General features: G+C 42.1%; 1 protein-coding gene across 9 annotated transcripts in view; it reads right to left on the bottom strand.

Annotated features, from left to right (window-relative positions):
• The window catches only part of BLTP1 (bridge-like lipid transfer protein family member 1), a 133,502-nt gene extending 117,425 nt beyond the window's left edge, over window positions 1-16,077 (bottom strand). For all 9 annotated transcript variants that reach the window (XM_075709416.1, XM_075709421.1, XM_075709417.1 and 6 more), the window contains exons 1-5: window positions 16,044-16,077; window positions 7,957-8,086; window positions 4,326-4,442; window positions 2,412-2,490; window positions 1,674-1,738 (exon numbers count right to left, since the gene is read on the bottom strand). In XM_075709416.1, the coding sequence (XP_075565531.1) occupies window positions 1,674-1,738; window positions 2,412-2,490; window positions 4,326-4,442; window positions 7,957-8,053 (358 nt within the window). In that variant the 5' untranslated portion in view covers window positions 8,054-8,086; window positions 16,044-16,077. The remainder of the gene's footprint in view (window positions 1-1,673; window positions 1,739-2,411; window positions 2,491-4,325; window positions 4,443-7,956; window positions 8,087-16,043) is intronic.
• Between the last annotated feature and the right edge of the window lie 2,221 nt (window positions 16,078-18,298).

The raw sequence follows: 18,298 nt of genomic DNA, 5'->3' as shown, positions 1-18,298 counted from the left end.
AGTAAGGTCTAGCTACAACAGCTTTTCCAATCATTCTGTGTGACAGCTATAAGGAAGTAATCCTTGAACAAAACATAAATCTTTAAGATGCAGTATGCCATCAGCCTTTGCAATTTGGTCAGGTACAGGTATTTCTGTTGTAAACAAGCAGATTCCCAAAAAGTGTTGGGAAGAATATACTACAATAGACTAAGAATCATTGAAGACTTTATTTTTCCTGTAAGGTTAAAAATGAAAGCATCTCTGCTAAATAATCAAAATGTAAAGTGAGCAAGCTTATTCTTCCTAGGAAAACAAGTAATTATTTAAGAGAGTATTTTATTCATGTTACTTTGTTGTCAGACCTATACACCTCTGACCTCCTTGGTTACTTGGATTATTTGTCCACTAATTATGCAGTCTTAAATGCCAGCAGAAAAGGTTAAAGCCCTGCAATACCGCCAAGCAAAAATACCACTATAAAAGACAGACACAACAATCTTTACTGCATTAAGTTCAATTCATTTTTTCATTCTGTGAGCCACTAGAGAAATATGTTTTAACTAGCAGATGAAGCAAATTCTGTGAAAACCTGTTGGACAACAACCTACGGCTGGAAAAATCTAATTAACTCTAAGAGTAGGTTCCACTTTCTGAATTAGTCTTCTTACGGAACAAAGAACTTGAATTGTGCCCTGTCACCTCAGAGGCTTAGTAACACCTCAGTAAAAAGAAGTGAGCAGCTCTTCCTAATTCATATCACTATATTGAACGGTGTCTCCTATTTACCTGCATAACATGTATGCAGTACTCCTACAACTGTGGAATTGGTACTCACAAAGCAACAGCTGTACAAGCTTGCTGACAAGTCTAAGAGGCTTCATACCATCAGAGGCCACTTTGAAAGTGGAGATGGGGAAAAAAAAAAAAAGAAAAAAAGCCCTCCAAAGTTCAGTGACCCTCTCAATTAGTGCCCTCCTCAACTGTAGACAGTTGCCATTTCTGGACCTCCTTGAATTAGCAATAGAGCTGTGATGCTTCAGAAGTCAAGAGAGGCAGGACCTGAGACCCATTCAACCAGATTCTAATCCTATAAATGACTAAGCACACATCACAAGGCTACTTATGTTTTCTTACAGTGTTTTCCACAGATACAATTAATCTCTTGCATCTGGTGTTAACAGTCCTTCTTCAGCCGTAGATAAAAGAGAAAAATAAATGAATTTTTCACACTTCTCTACTTCTATGAATGCAGTTGTCATCAAGACACAGGGTTATCAAATACTAAAGAACATCCCCTACTGTAACACTTCTGCTAAAATACTGACAGCACAACACTAAAACTTGAAAAATCACTTCCAGAACATAAGAAGTGTCTATTTATCATAGTTATAAACTTCAAAACAGGGCCAACCATGCTCAGACTACAGCTAAAGGCGGCTACTATTAAGGTTAACGGTTTGTCTTAAGAAGGGTTCAAGTCCCCAGTAATGAATCCTGCATTTATTTCATCGTGGTGTTCTAGTGTAACACAGATCAACCAGTTGAAAGAACCCATGCCTTCTGATTATTCAATATACTTCAGGCACATATTAACAAGTCAATTACATGCATCCCGTTGTGCAAAGGAAGCATTTTTCTGTAGGCTACCTGTAAATTTCATTTAAACTTTGAAACCTTTTTGAGATACCTACCATGCTGTTTCTGCTTAGGGTTGTACATCTTCCACCAGCGAAATATGATAAACCCATCTTGAATTCTAAATCAAATAAATCAGATAAAACAGCAGTTAAAAGAGTGACAATCCAAAATCCTCTGTGCAGCCGCATGACATGTTGCCTTATGCAGTGCAGAGATCTGCAGCTGCAGTAGTGTACAAGCAATATTAAGGCACCAAGCATACAGCATAATATTACACAATTACTGCATTAGCCGAAGCTTGTATAAAATCCGATATCCATTGCGTTTTCAAGGCCTTCCAAATTGAACAGTAAGAATCAAAATCACAAGCTATTCGCTAGTGTGTGGTTCATGAAACAAATTATTCTCAGTTCCAGTAAATAAACATAAACTACTTGGCCAAAATTAATCTTCCAGACTTAAGAGCGGGAGTATGAAGGAGTGAAAGACATTACTGAAAAACAGTTCTCCTTCAAACTCTAAAGTGTTCTCTTTTACAAATATTAAGGACAACTAGAATCTTATCCAGTACTCACTTTCAATTGATAAAGCTCAAATAGCAAATGAGCTAACACCACAAGTATCTAAGAATGCCTAAATACTACCATCAAAAGAGTCAGTTTATTTTTAACTTTTATAAATATATTTATTGCTCGTTTGTAGATGATATTTTGGTATGTGTTATTTAGACATATACATTTACTGTATTTCAAATGGTTATTTAGAAGAGTGACTCCCTTGGAAATCTGTACCTGATAGACATGTCTTCTGTGATGAAATAGATTTCACGAACCATGACTTTTCCAGACAGCACAGAGAACGAAAAGGAACCTAGTGTGAGAGAAAGCGTTCATCAGACATTAGCCTAAAGTTGTTGATGCTTTATTTTCTCAACAGGAAGAATATAACATTCAATTATGTGAAATGTGTTTACTGGGTATCTTGAGTTTTCCCTTTGAAAAGACACTGGCTTTCAGAGGAGAAGGGAAGTCAGAGATTCAGAACATAAAAGACACAAAGTACGCAGCTCTAAAAGGCACTGGGTTTGGCAGCACCCAAGAATACAACCAGCCCCCTCAAACACACTAGTCGTTTGGGAACATTCAGGTGCCTTGCAAAGCTTGTGAAAAGAGTTAAGAAAGCTATTTTGAACATTTGTAAGTATCAAGCCATTGTGTGCAAGACTGTAATTAGAGAAATAAAGATGCCTGACAAAATAATTTTTCAAATTTTAAATGGCTATAAAATTTTCAGTCCAATTATTAAGACAAATTGTGTTTACTGCAGGAAAGATTAATAAGCATGAAAAGACCAGCAGGTAATGCAATAGCCCATATTTTTCCTAAGGCTTTTCACCTCACCCACAGAAATTTAAGTAAACCATAATTTGTTTTTTTTTTTTAAAAAAAAGAAAAGAAAATCAACATTAATCAATTGAATACAAGCTGTAAATCATGGGATTTAATTAATGTTATGTTCTTCTTACTGATTAAGTTTATAAAGAACATCATACATTTGGCCAGCTATGTCCAGCTGTCTTTACTTAATAGCAATTTCACAGAGAAATTTTAATAAAAGCCCATAGATCAAGTGTAGCAGCCAATAAGTATTTCATCTATATTGCTGTTCAAAAAGTTGGATTTGAAGATGGTTTGGATTACAGTTCTTAAATTCTTGAGGACATAAGCAAATTATTGCAGGGGTCTCTTTGGCAGGTGGTTGTGGGTGGGTTAGGGTTTTTTTACGTTTTCACTGCATTTATGATCAATAGTTGCAGAAGAAGTCCAGAACTAAAGTCATCATCATTCTGGGAAGCAAACAGAGGAAGGCATGGAAGAATAAGTGAAAGAAAATTAAAAGTGCAGTCAGAGTGAGGTTGTGGGATACAGCCCTCTGTGACTCAGCATCAGATATTTTTGTAATGTGGGTGAGTGCCCAAGTGATTTGTACTGACCCGTTTTATTAAAAAAATGTTTTAAAGTATTTAAAAAAAAAAAGTTAATGGATTTTGATGCAAATGTTCTAGGCGGTATGAATTCTACATATCACAGTCCCAGTATGGATTAACATGATTAGCTGTTCTGACAGCTTATTTAGAAAGCAAGGACACTGCCATAACAGGGAGTTGAGGCTTCAGACTCCACTGCGCCCCTCTGAGCCCACTCCAGCGGTTGCTACCCACGCTTCAGATGCCGTATAACCTGCCTCAAAGGTGTGGGGGAGTGGGAACCTCCAACCCTTAACACCAAATCATGAGGCAAATGCAGAAGCGGCTCAGGCAGGTTCCATGGGGGACTGAGGTCAATCTTCTCCTTTTAGGACACTAACCATTATGATTACAGGGCTTTGAAAAAAGGGGTAAGGGAAAGTGTACAGTTTTTAAGTAGACAAAATATACAGACTAAACAGAAAAAAGTAAACTCGACTTAAAAAAAAAAAAATCTGTCAAGTGAACTTTAATATAATGAGAGACTTCAAGGGGGTGTTTTTCTACCTACACCAAGAATCCTCCCCAAAAGCATGATATTGAACTTTTTCTCTTCTTAAATTAAACCCATGCTGATCATTTTCAAATTACTGTAACAAAGGAACATTTTGGTTTTAGCAAATTGCGGTATAATAAAAAGCAGTAGATAAACAGCAGCATTGCAGTAATAATAACTTACCAATATGGATGTAGCCATGTTTATATAATCTGTTAAGAACCAATGTTAAAATGAGTCCAATGTTCCGGGAATTATAATAAGTTAGGTAGATAATCCATCCACAAGACAGTATTGTCGCTGTTGAAAGATTAAAATACTTTTTGAAGCATGCTGACCTAGATAAAAGCCTTACCTATTAAGACTATAAAGCACAAGAACATTCTTCCTACTCTCAAAAAAAATTTGAACCTGATGGGACATTTTAATGGGTGCTTTCAGAATCTCTCTGTGTGAGAGGTGTAAACAGATGGGGAGAAAAAAGAAGGGGAAACAGGAAGTTCAGAAAAGTAGAGATTCTTCACTGCTCTTCCATTCCCCAATATAAAAAACCCCACATCCTCCTGAGGACGTGCAAAAGGCAACACATATTTAATTGCATCTCTTATCATCCAAGAAGTTAAATTTCATAGATCAAATCATAACACGCATGATCCCACACAGTCATTTATTTCAAAACACCCTAAAAAAACACCACAGCAAAAGTCATACTACATTCCTTCTCCACCCTTCTCCAAACCATGAACTGCAACTGAAATTTCTGGTCTTTCATATCTTAGCACAAGAAGCAACATTATCACATCTGAAGCCATTTCCTAAGTTGCTGTATCCTTAGACAAATGTACCAGTCTTCAGGTTAGCAGAAATCTGTCAACAGTTCAAGCATGGAATTTGATAGCAAAAAAAAGAAATAGCAATCCAATGAGAAACATGTTAAAAAAAAAAAAAAGAAAAAAAATTAGGTCTGCTAATCCCCAAAGTAATTTTCACTTTAGTTGATTAAGAGCTAGTAACCTATTTCTAACTACAAGGGTTCTCAAAGCTTCCAGAAGGACAAACCCAAAAGCAGTGGGACTGCCAGGGAACAGGCTAGTTCCAGTCCACTTTACTGATAATTACCATTCTGTTTCATCCAAAGCAGAGTAGGAAAGAAGCAATTTTTGTATTTGAGGTATCTCTACTCATTATACTAACTCAACTTTGTAACAGAAGTTTTTCATTTATGTATATACTTCATACTCAAAAATTCAGATTTATTGTGCCTTTTATGGGAAATCTGAAGTACAGAAAGGCATACGAGTATGAAGCCTTCACTCTGCAGAGAGTTCAGATGATTACTCAAAAAAAAAAAAAAAAAAAAAAAGAAAAAACACAAAAAAAGTTACGAAAACAACCTGTCCTTTTACTGCCCCTTTTTTTTTTTTGCAGTGGGATGCTCCACTGCTTTGTAACAATGCCTGTGCTTTGTTGAAAGATGAGGAGAAGGTAGAAGAGAAAAACTTGCATGACTTTGTCTTTTCCTTACTGGAAAATGGATCTAATGTGGCCAAAATTCAAGTAGCTCATACACTCGGGCAGGTAAGCGGCTTGACACATAAAACAAATCAAATCTATGTGGGTGCTGACACGGGAACAAGGCAGGGAGGGTTAAAGCTACCCCCCATGAAACAAACTGCTCTTGGCTTTCACTGACAGTACACTCCAAGGACAGCGTTCACCTCCCCTCGCTTTCAGATGAGTAAGCTACTCGCTGCCGCTCCTCTGTCAATGTAGGGAGAAAGGTGGAATGACTCACGCTCTCATTCCAGTACTAAAACTTAAATTGAGATTAAAGTTCAACTACGCACTTCACTTCTAGATACCTAAAGCCAAGCAGTTACCCTCTTAAGGTGACATATACTGAGAAAAATCAGCAAACTAGTGCAGTTGCCAGGCATTACGGTCCTAACCCACTGCCTTTACCACTACACTCTCCTCTGCCACAAATCATAGCCTTTTCTTTTCCCTCACCAAATTTAGTCTCCGCTATTAAGCGACAGATCTCAAACTCTATTCATCTCATTATTATATGCTTGATTTTAAAAGCCTCTTCAGCGAAACTACATTTTGGAAATTACCTCTGGAAAGTTTTACAGCATGTGATTTTTAGAAAATATTCTAGAATTGAGCAACAGCTCTTGAGGAGCACGTTCATTTCTAGAATTCATCACCTCTTCTACTGGGATCAATAGTTAACTGTTTCAGGATTCAGAAGAAGAAACTATTGACATCTTTTTTTGTTCTCTTATAACAGGATGCCATAGGTCAGCAGATGAAAGCAAAGGAGGAATGGCTGGTTGAAGCTGTGTCAGTTAATAAATGTTACTTTAAGATGTTTCTATCCAAACCAAATAACAGGAGGCTACCCAGCTTTTTCTGTTCTTTGTGTCACCACAAAGAAGTTCCAACCACCCTTCTGTGAAGCAGAAATTTGTAAGTTTAATATATCCAGGCAAATAAGAAAGCTGCTTTTAGTTTGAATTATAGCCATTACATGGAATTGCTTATATCCTACGTACTTTCCAAGTAGAATTACTAATAGTTTGCACTAAGAATCCAGTGCAGAGCAGGAAGACCAGAGAAAGAAAATTCTGCAGGCTGCAATTTGACACTTTTATTCTTTGGTGTAAAACCTGAGCATCTCTAAGTCGCAAGTCAAAGCTTCCAGAGACAAATTTTTCAGATCTGTTCCGCGTCTGTTCCACCTTTTACCATGAGCAACTATCAGCACGGTGACTTTGCTTATTTTCATCTTGATTACACTTAGAAATTTATGTTGAGTACGAACTTTCCATGTCAACATACTAGAAGTGAAATAAATAATATTCAGAAAGCACCCGCAGCTAATTTGCCTATGTCCTTTTCATTCAGTCTGGCCTACTGAACAATAATTCCAGTACGTCAATAGCCAACAGACATGCTTTAACTTCCCAGAAGTCAAAAAATAAAGTTGTTTTTAATGGTGCTGCCCCTCACTCTAGGTCCAAGAATCAAGGCTGAAAAGCAGGTATTATCTACCTTTGGACAAGTCCAAATTCATCACACACTTCTAGCACTCTCATCTGGACCTGAATACAACTTAATTTTTTTTTTTTTTACTGTCCCCAACTCACCTGTTCATAGATTCAGAAAAGTACCTACACACAAATATAAACAATAGCACTAGTGTTATAAAAAAATTAGCACACCAAATCAGGCACGTTTACAAGAACAGCCCATGACCAAGTACACGATGGTTTGGCTTAAAGGCTGATTGTGGCACACAATTTAGAAGTTAAGGCATTAGACACAATAGTCTTCATATCACTCTTCAAGCTATATCATATTAAATAGCAGATATGTACATATTGGTATAACGAAGTTATTGTATCTGCCTGTCATGTGCTATAATGCTAATCCTTTGTTATGGTATTACAAGTAATCACCAGCTTACTCTGGTATTAGAAAAAGCTCATTTCATGGAGGGAAGTTCTCACCAAGTTCTTACTTACACAGAGTCGCAGTGGTAGAGCATCATCCTTTGCACATTGGATTTATCTCCCAAGTGTTGCAGCACAATTAGTATTGGCAACGTTCCGTATTTTTTCTTTCTGAATTACTGAAGTAGCATTGCCCTACCTCACTAAACAGCCATATGACAAACAAAAATCTATTTTCAATGTTTTGATGTAATTTGGTAAGAAATTCAATATTGGTATGCCAGCATTTAGAGAAGCACATTTAAAAGTACACACAAAAAAAACCATTTAACTAAAACAGAATAGATTCACCTTACCTACTAACAGCCAAACAACGTTGGAGTCATGTTCTGTTAGGAAGTCTTCCAACTGTGTGATACTTGGGACAAAACTATCATTTTTTCTTTGATCCATTGCTAAACTGTTTTTGCACCAGCACCTATAGAACTGAAGGAAAAAAAAAAATCATGAAATGAGTAACAAGCACAGTACAGTTTGGAAAAAATTGAGTACCACGTTAAATAATCTCCAACAGTCTGTTTCACACAAATATTAATTTACTTGGTTTATTCCTTCAATAACATCTTCATGATTCTCAGCTACCCTTTCTTCTACTCTAGAGCTCCAGAAACACTTCCACTCTTCTCTGCTGAAACAAACAAGAGTTTCCAGGCACGTGTCTCCCTAAAAGAGATTACAGATCAACAGAATGCCAAAATATGCTCTCCAAATTTAGTACCCGGAATGCCCTATACAGCATATAATAGCAAATAAATTTATAAAACTGTTGTACCGTAGTAGTAAGTCAAAAGGTAACTGAACATACAAGTAAAAATGAGTCTGTATTAAGCCTTCTAACATTCAAAAAGGAAATACGAGACAATATAAGACTGAACCCTCTGTCCCTGCAGAAGGAAAGGCCGAAGCAGACACTTTCAGGAGCTATGGAAAATTTCCATAACCTCCTAATCTACCATGTCCATCAATTCTCTTGTTTTAGGATAGATTTGCATCATCGTGTAAAAAGAAACTACACAGTGTCTCTGTTACAGAGAGCAGAAAACCAGTCCTGATCTTACACACTTATCCAACCACCCATAAATCATCTTGCAACTGGGTTATATTAATTAAGTGTGATTAACAAGGAGTAGCTCAACTCAGCAACATCTGTAATTACACAGCAGTATTTTACATGCATTAATTTCATTTGAAGTCATCTCCCTTGGACGTTATCTGTCAACCCTTCTTACAGAAAGATAAGCATTAATTCTGCTTTTTTTTTTTTTATAACACCTTCCAGCTCCTAGCAGCCTGTCTTCCTGTCTGTATTCAACCCTCAAAAAAAAAAAAAAAAAAAAAGAGTAGACTTTATTTCCTTTCTTTTTGAAGTCTTCGATGCTCTCCATCAAGAGCTCTAGAACATCAAACTAAGGAACGTTGGTAAGACCTTGGTTTTGAGCAGCATAACATCTTTGGAATAGTCAATATTTAGAAGCGTTAGCAATAAAACTAACAATTTATCCAGTTTTTCCTGTAATATCCATACTATCTCTTACTATTATAACTTGAAAAGAAAACATAGGAGAAGTTGAAAAAAAAAACCCTGCCTTTAATGCACTTATTTCTCCCCTACATTTGGGTAAATAAAGTACTGTGAACCAAGAGCCTATTTTTTGAACTAAAATACGAGTAGAGTCCCAAAAATGAGTGCTAGCAACCTGTTTGCTACCTCTTCCGTAAGAAGGAACAGAATGGGGAAGAAAGAACATGAAAGCCATGAACAGAAACAAAAAACAACAAAAAAAACCCCAACACCAAAGCCCCAGACATTGCTCCTAGCAGCGATGATAAAGAAGGTACTAACTCAGCTCCCCTACAAAGAGGAGGAATCAGCACCACACACACTTTACAAAAAGAAGCCCTTGTTTTAGAAGGGACATTACAATGGCAAATTCAATCACATAATGGCACTGTGATTTGCTTGAAGACATTCAGGGTACCTTAATAAAAACCCCACATGTCAACTTGTATTGTGAAGCAGATGATGCCTCTGCAGGCAGCCTCCAAGAGCCTTTAACCCATGAATGACAGGGTAAATGGAGGAACCAAAATCAACACTTTCAGCATAAAGGAAGAACTTGTTTTTTCCCTTTCTTACCAAGAGACCACAGGGCCACTCTGCTGTGATCGAGACCACCATGCAAGTGCTGTCAATTGGCGAGGACTGCCTATCACCTTAATGAACCCCACCACTATTTATCCCCTGAAGAAAGCAACCTGTGGCTTTTTCCTAAGAAATTATCACCTAATATTACACGATACTGAGGCAGGACATTAAATATCGTTATGCTCTAAATAGGACTATGTCAAGACAACTCAAGAGACTGCAAGTCATGGGATCCTGACAGTTACTTATTTAAATGAAGACCATGCTCATCAGTTTTTGTCACCCCTATCCACAACCATAAATTAGATATCTTTGGAAGTTTTCTGGAAGACATTTGCTCTGCAAATGCAGGTAAACACAGGAATCCCCCATCAGTCATCACATGTCCATACATCATTTTGGAGCTCCACAGCTGATCCTCTAACACCCTGCCCCACTGATGGGCACCCTTCACCCTTGATCAAGTCACCTGAGGAAGAGGATGATGGCAATGAAAGCATAACCACCCAGAAACAGGCAACAGCAACACCTGCACCAGATGTGGGCTCTCAGTATGTGTCTCAGAGGAAGCAGGTGCTTAACCCATTTGGATTATGAAGCAATTTTGGCCATATGAATTAGCGTAATAGAAAGGGGATACACCCAGAGACTTAAGTAGTACAGACTGTTTATAACGTCCTTGTGCATTTATACCGCATGGAGGAGGGAGAGGCAGGATCTGGATCATTGTGACTGTTAAGAGGAAGAAATGCAGTCTTTCCAGGACAGATATTAGGTACTTCCAGCAACCAACATTTCTTTCTGTTGACAGTCCTGCACCTATCTGCCTTCATCTTCCATGCCCTACATACTGTGCCCTCAGATTTAAATCACGCATACCTCTCAGCTGCCTGCACTCACCCACCCTCTGTTACATTTACTCCTCTGGGCAAAATTACTTTGCAATCTTACAAAAAAAAAATTAACTGTTGCACTCTCCAGGAACACAGACCCAGAGGCTGATGAGCCTGTAATTTACATTCATACTGCTACTCTGTTTTTCTGAAGTAACAGTATACTTTCCAAATCTTATCAGACAACCCTTGGAAGGATAAGAGCTCAGTCTGGGTGGGAAACTGACTCTTACCAAGCCTGCTAATACAAGAAAGAAAACACACTACGGAGGAAGGGAAACCCAGAACTTTGTTTACCTCTCTGCACTTATTTATAGTATTTTTTCAAGGTCTCTACTGTTTTGTGATAATGAGCTCAGTTAGCATGCCAGAACATAGTCCAAAACGGTAACAAGTGTTTTTGTTTATTTGCCTTCCCCCTGCCTTTTTTTTTTTTTTTTTTATTAAGCACATCTTTACTATTCAGGAAGTCAGTATGTCACTTGTGGCTCTCATTTACCACATACCATGTTAATACACACAAAATGCATTAGCTTTCTCCTGGGAGCAGGACAGGAGAGGAGGATTCTGTGGCACTGAAGTGACAGAATCCCAATACTCTTATTTATCTTCACAGCAGTCCTTTAAGGGGTTATGTAGTCCTCTTTCTGCAAATGAGTTATCTGAAGCAAGGAGAGATAGAGACCAAATCCTTTATTTATGATGCCCAAACTGACATACTTGGGGCCTGCTTTTCAGGTTGCACATGTTTAGAGCCCTTCGCGTGTTCAAAGCAGACGGCAGACTGGCTTGAAGATGTGAGGGTTCGATATTGCTGCAGATTTGCTCCTCCTGGTCAGACAGGCTTTCTTTATAGCAGAAACAGACACTTAAAAAAAATTATTTTTAATTACTTGTGTCACATATTAACCCTTTTTTCTCAGCACTAAGAAGATGCAAGCGATGTTATAATCCTGGGGGCATGCACTTCATTTCCAGCCCGCCTTCTAGTATTCCAAACTCAATCCGATTTTCACAGCAAATATTCCTTCTCTAAAACCAAATGCTCAAAAGCAGCTGCTTCAAATGTTTATAACCACCTTTCAGTCACATCAAATAGGTAAACTAGTTTTAACCTCAGCCTGACACGTTAACAACACCGAGAACAAACCTCTGCTTGAATAAAGTCATTAAAAATTTACAGAAAGCATGCATGTATGAAAGAGTTGACCAAAACAAAAAAACCAACCCACAACAGAAGCCCGGTCACCAGGCTGTCGGTCACCAGAGTGCAGCTGCTTGGCAGAGACAGCTGCAGCCTAGGGAGCAACAACCCACCTGTAAAAGGTCTGTCCTGTACCTATAGCTGAAGACGAAGGCAAGAGATCTTTTATTCAGTGCCCGAGAGCATTAGGGTAATATGGGTCTTGAGCTGCATAAGAAAAGGAGAAAGAAAGAAAGAAAGAAAGAAAATGTCTGTTTATCACATCCTTTGTAACACTGTTCCTGGCACACCTTGTAGAAACAGCTGAATAAAACTGGTATTCAAAGGTGGGGAAAAAAACCTACCATTTCATAACACCAAGAAGAAACACTTTTATACTGTTATGAAGCAGGTAGGGAAATAATGGACCCTGCCATTCCTCTTTTATTACTAGAATTCATGGGGGGAATAAACCAGGAGTTTAAATTTGTCAGACATACTCCTCAGATCTTCACAGAAATCAAGCACTTACCGAATATGTTAATTGATGTTATTAGAGGCTAACTACCATTCCAAGGATACTCAACTCCCAACTTCTACAGCAATTACAAGACAGCGGAGGCACAACTACACCCAAAATGACACATTAAACAACAGGAGACAAATCCCCCTAGCCTAAATAAATGAAGGTAGATAACAGGCCTGGATGCTTCACATCTCCAGTAAAGCAGCCATACTCACAGCAGTTCCTTAGAGAAAAGGAAAGAAATGGCATTTTTGCATCCTACCCACTCCACCACCTTCTTTCAAGGCATCTCTAGCAACAGCTGCTGTGAAATCAGAGCTTAGATGATTAAATTATATTAGAAAGGAATCTCACAAACATAAACATGACTCAACTGAATTTTCCTCTGAAGGTATCGTGACATTGTCAGCACCCATACGCACGTTAGGCACGTTTCACAAAACAGAAATCTGCCAACCTTGGCGTCTTTCCCAAAACACTCCAGCTAGGTCCAAAGGCTTCAAACCCATCCCAGGGCAGCTTAGGAAGCTCAGCTATTCTTTAATCAACAAGCAAGGGAAAGAGGAAGGAAGAGAAGGAAAGTTGTTCTCGAAAAACACATGTACACAAAAAATAAGCTGTGTGACAGCAATTCTGCCATCTGACATGTTGCACTGGTTTGTACCTTATACCCAATTAAAGATTAGCAGTTCTTTTCTTAAAAAAAGAACTAAGTTTTATGCCTATATTCTTCCCCCTCTGCCAGTGCTTGAAGCAGCAATAGCGGTAAACTGTCAACAAACTAAACTACAGCTTTAATTATACTAACGAATTCTTGCTACAACCTCCAGCGGAAACAGCTGAACTAAAACCAGATAGTCACACCTAGTTAAACCAGTGCCTGGACAGCCTTAGTTAAACACAATTTGCACTACATTAGCTTACGTTAGTAAATATAACGCATTTACTTAAAAATTAATTAAATCAAAATTAAAGTATATTCAAAGGAAGTGTAAGATATAAGATAAAAATCATTCTTACAGTAGCCTACCTGATGAGATTTATTTTACGTGATAAATAGAAACCACCAGAGAAGCATCTACAGGAAAAAAAAAAAAAAACCACAACACCAAAACACCACCACCCTTCTGAGAGCAGCAAGAAAAAAACAGAAGAAAAATCTAGTGTCTACTGATTCTTTGTCCAAAACGGCAGAAGTGATATATTTTTACTTATTTATTTTTAGTAGTACAGGACATGAGTTTTAATACAGAAGAAGTCAAAGACAAACTCCTGCTATAGCAGCCAACATACAGTACTCCTTGCATCACTCAACTGCTAGCCTAGGAATGCCTAACTGAACTTTGGACGATTTTTCATTTCGTTTTAATTTCTAAAAAATAAAAATATATTGTTTAACTTTGCCTCCCAGACTTGTTCAGGGGAGAGGGTTGTTTTCCTGCTTACACTGCCAGCTTTTGATGCTGCAGAAGAAAGAAAAAGGACAAAAAAAAAAAGCCAAACAACAGAACCTAAAGGCTCGTAACAGTAGAAGTAAGAACTTCCCTTTATGCACACTCCTCTATTTAAGGAAAAAAAAACCAAAAAATTCCTTTTTGGGGCTCGTCTCAACAGCAAGGCAATAACTTCCCACCCACCCCCTTTCTTTTAATTTGAACTACAGCACCGTACCTCTGAAATACTCTATGAAATTGAGTTTTCTACACCTTACATATGAATTTTTCCAGAAGTACTACTTCTAAACTTCTCCTCTGACACATCACCATAACTTGGGGAAAGAGGGAAATCTGCCATAAATGAAACTAAAAAACAGTCTTGTGGCTACATATACCATCACCCTTAAGTGAACTACATACAGGTCTTCATCAGTGCCTGTCCCAGTCGGCAGTCAACCCAAAGATTTTGGCGCAGCAACAAGCGGTATAAGAAGTTAAGAAGTTACTAGGAGAAAGTAGTATATCTCAACACCACTGTAAACACAGGGTAACTCTGCACGCTGCTAATGAAGAGCAGTAAACTCTTGCCTACTTCCCACAGGATGAAGTTATGCAAAAGGACAATTACCAAAGAGCAGCTGATGCACGTTTCACACGCCAAAGTTTTCTAACAGCATACCCAAAAGGGGCAAGTTACTTCAGCACGCCACACGTGAGGATGAGCTCTCCCTAGAGAAGTCCCCAAGGTGCACATACCTCCACCCAATCAACCCCAGACGATTCACCGTGAGCAAAATCTACTCACGCACGAACGCTGTCAAATTGTGCAAATCAGGCCATGATCCTAAGGAGACATCCCTGAACATCCATTTAGAGCCAACTGCCTACTCGGACCTTAAATACTTTTTTACCAACGATTGCTTGAATAACCTATTAACATACTTTTACAAACAAGAGGACTAGCCCCTCCTACACTCCAGTTTTTCTTCTCAGTTGCCAAAATTTCTGGCCCGATTGTTTATCTGATCACTACATTTTGCACATAAAAATTGGGAAAAAACCCTGCACAGCTACAATTAAAAAAAAAAAAAAAAAGCCAGAAAAGTAGAATTAACTAAATTACATAACAGAAGAACTCCCATAGCAACAATCGTGGTCTTTTTCATATTAAAGCTGATAAAATTAAATATATAGACTCATCTGTTGCAGTAAACTACCAACTTCAGAAGCTTTCACAAAGTTTTAGCGAAGGTTGCTGTGGAGGCGTGTCTTACGATGGGAAACAAATCCAGATGTAGATTATGACTGGGATCTTGGCTGTACGCTGATCTTTAAAGGCACCTCCACCGTATTAACATGTTAAAGCATGTTATATTGATAAATTACATGAGATTTTATTTTTTTTTTTTAATCAACAGTGTCAAGTGCAAGCACATTATCATTACAGCTTCAGGCACACCAAAAAGCAGGGGCATTTTGTGTGAAATCGGTGGGCGTGGGTGAAACCCTCTAAGGAGGGCAGGCACGGGCAGAGATCGCCCATGACCGGCCGGGGAAAAGAAGAGCGAAACTTTCCTCGCAGGCCCAACCAAACTGGAAGCGCCCCAGCTCCCGCCCCCCGACCTGACGGCCCCCCTGCACGGCGCTACCCTACAGAGGGCACAGGCAAGGCGGGGGAGCCGGGACCCTACAGAGGGCACAGGCAAGGGGGGGGAGCCGGGAACCCCTGAAAGCAGCGGGGCTGCCACTCGCACCGCTCCCGCGGAAAGCGGAGGGGGCCGGCGGAGGAAGGGGCCACGCCGGTACCGGTGACACAAGGCCCCGTCGGGCGGAGGAGGCGGCACGCAGCGAACGCCCCCCCCTCAGCCCCGCCGGGCCCGTAGGGGAGGCGCGGCCCGCGGCCCCCGGCCCCCTCCCCGGCACGGCGGAGGCCGGCGGAGGCCCCGGCGCGCTGCCGCCCCCCGGTTCCTCCCGGGGCGGGGGCGGCCGGCGCCCGCAGAGACGCCCCTCCCTCACAGAGGCCGCCGGCGGCGCGGCCTGACGGGCCCAGGGGCAGCGGCGGGGCCGACTCCTCCGCACCGGCCCCCGCCCCGCCTCCAGCCCCGCAGCGGGCCCAGCCCGGTGGGAACGGGAGCACGCCCCCGCCGCGGGCACCCAGGGGCGGCGGGCCCGCCCCGGCCCGGCTCCCCCCGCACTTACGCCATCGCCCTCCGCGGCGGCTTCACCACGGACCCGGAAGCGGCGGCGGCGGCGGGGCCCTCCCGCACCTCACGGCGAACGCCGGGCCGCCCCGCCCCGCCCCGCGCCGCCCACGGCGCCGCCGGCCCGCAGCGCCGCCGGAGCCAATCGCGAGGCGCCGCCGGCCCGCGGGGCCAATGGGAAGGGCGGCGGCTCCCCGAGGGGGCGGGAAGAAGTGGGGCGCGCCGCCAATCGCAAGAGGCGGTGCCGGCTCTCTGGGGCGGGTGGGGGGGGTTGCCGCGCATGCGCAGGAGGAGGCCCAGCCGGCGCGGCCCGGTGCGGTGGGCCCGGCTGCAGGTGTCTGCGGTTGGGAAACACAGCCCGTAAACGTCAGTCTCTTGCATGGACCCGGCCGCAGACGGTAATGTTATAACCACGTCTGAAGCGTCCCGTAAGGAGAAGCACCGCCGGCCTTCGCTGCCCCGGGCTGCCGTGGGGCCTCCCGTGGGGCCCCCGTGGCTGTGCGGCTGCAGGGGCGGGCGCCTGGCGATCCAGAGCCCGGGCCGCCCCCCCTTTCTCCCAGTTTGATCATTGCTTCACTGGGAGGCACTGAAGGGTTTCGTGTACCAAGCGGCTGGGTAATTCTGTCTTCTGGCTCTTCGTTTTTCTCTCTGTTCTTCGTTCCCTCCAAAGCAGGTGGACAAAACTCGCCCCCGGAAGGCAGGCAGACAAGAATCATGGAATGCTTTGGGTTGGAAGGGACCTTGAGAGATCATCGAGCCCAGCCCCCTGCAGTGAGCAGGGATTGACCCCGTGACCTTGGCGTTATTGGCACCACGCTCTAACCAACTGAGCTAATGCTGATGGTAGAAGTTCATTGCCGGATGTTTTTGAGCAGGCGCGTGGCCGTGACTTGACCGTCAGATGTAGTAAAACATGATAAAGCACACAGATTTCTTTAAAATCACCCAGGCGTGCATCCTACGGACTGTAGTAGCGTATCAGAGGGAGCCCAAAGGGTAACTGAGCGTGCGTGCACGCGTACGGCTTTACATGGTGTACTTGGGCGCTGGCCAGACAGGAGCTGAGCTCTGCCTTCCGGCGTGCTGCACCTCCCTGCGCTCAGCTGGCAGCAGGGCGAGGGGTCCCCAGCCTTGGGCACCTAGATGAGAAGGCTGGTTTTACCGCTTCGTACCTGCAAAATAAATCCTTCGGGGGGGAAACACAGACCCCCTGAGCTAGGATCCCGCTCCCACTGGTCTGACAGCGAGACCTGTCTATGGGCTGCGTGGATTCGGCTGAGCCAAAGCGAAACTGAGCCCGGTTGAGCAGAGGGCTTGTGGCTTCTCTCTACGAGCCATGTGGTTTTGCCTCCTGCCCCACATCGGCTGAAGCAGACCGCACGGTTTTCCCCGCAGAGCTAGCTTTCAGCCAGATCAGCAAACAGCGAGCTGATCTGCTCGCTGCACAAGGGCACAGATGCTCCTGGGTGCCTGACGAGGGCCCTTAGCCTGGCGCAGAAAGGCACTGCCGAGATTATCCCTCGAGCAGCATCGTGATCTCGCAGCACCGCAAATCAGAGGCAAACCCTCACCCCGGCTGCACCCCGGCATCCTGAGCAGCACGGCTGGGCAGTGCCGTGCTCAGAACAGCTTCAGGCATCCTCCGCCCAGCAGATGAACTGCCATCAAAGCAAGTGTTATCTAACGAGGTTTATCCTTCGTGTTTTTTTATTACATTCTCATCATACTAAGCATAGTAAGAAAAATATTGTTTAAATACTTCTGGTTTTCATAGTGAAGCCCCTCTTTCCACCTCATTCCCCGCTGTTGCTAGAGCCGCGCACTCCAGCGATGCTCTGACCCGCTGCGCCGAGGGGATGGATGCTCGGGGTCTTGGGAGGCTCTTCCAAATGTTTTTATCCACATGGTGCCTGAAGGCTTTAATGAGGACCATGCAGCTAAATCACATGAAGAAATTTTAGCTCAAAACTAGCACTAGAGCTTGGGGAAGGTGAGCCTTTGCCTGGTGTAAGAGATGGAAAGAAAAGCTTTAATGCTGATACAGGCCTGGCTAGAAGATTGAAATATGGAGTTAACACGAGGAAAAATATTTACCCCTCTACGACTTTGAACCTATTTGTTTCATAAAGGGCACTAATATTTACCTTCTCTGTAAAATAAACCTGCGCTTTCTTCTCAAGAAAATATTTTTATGTTTGAAAAGGCCAAACTAGATTTATTTTTAAACTCTATCAATTACAGGACAGAGTGTGT

Source organism: Pelecanus crispus, chromosome 4, assembly GCF_030463565.1.
Source record: "Pelecanus crispus isolate bPelCri1 chromosome 4, bPelCri1.pri, whole genome shotgun sequence".
In the NCBI taxonomy this organism is placed as follows: domain Eukaryota; kingdom Metazoa; phylum Chordata; class Aves; order Pelecaniformes; family Pelecanidae; genus Pelecanus; species Pelecanus crispus.
Note: the sequence above shows the minus strand (reverse complement) of the source record. Positions and strands in the feature narration are given on the sequence as shown.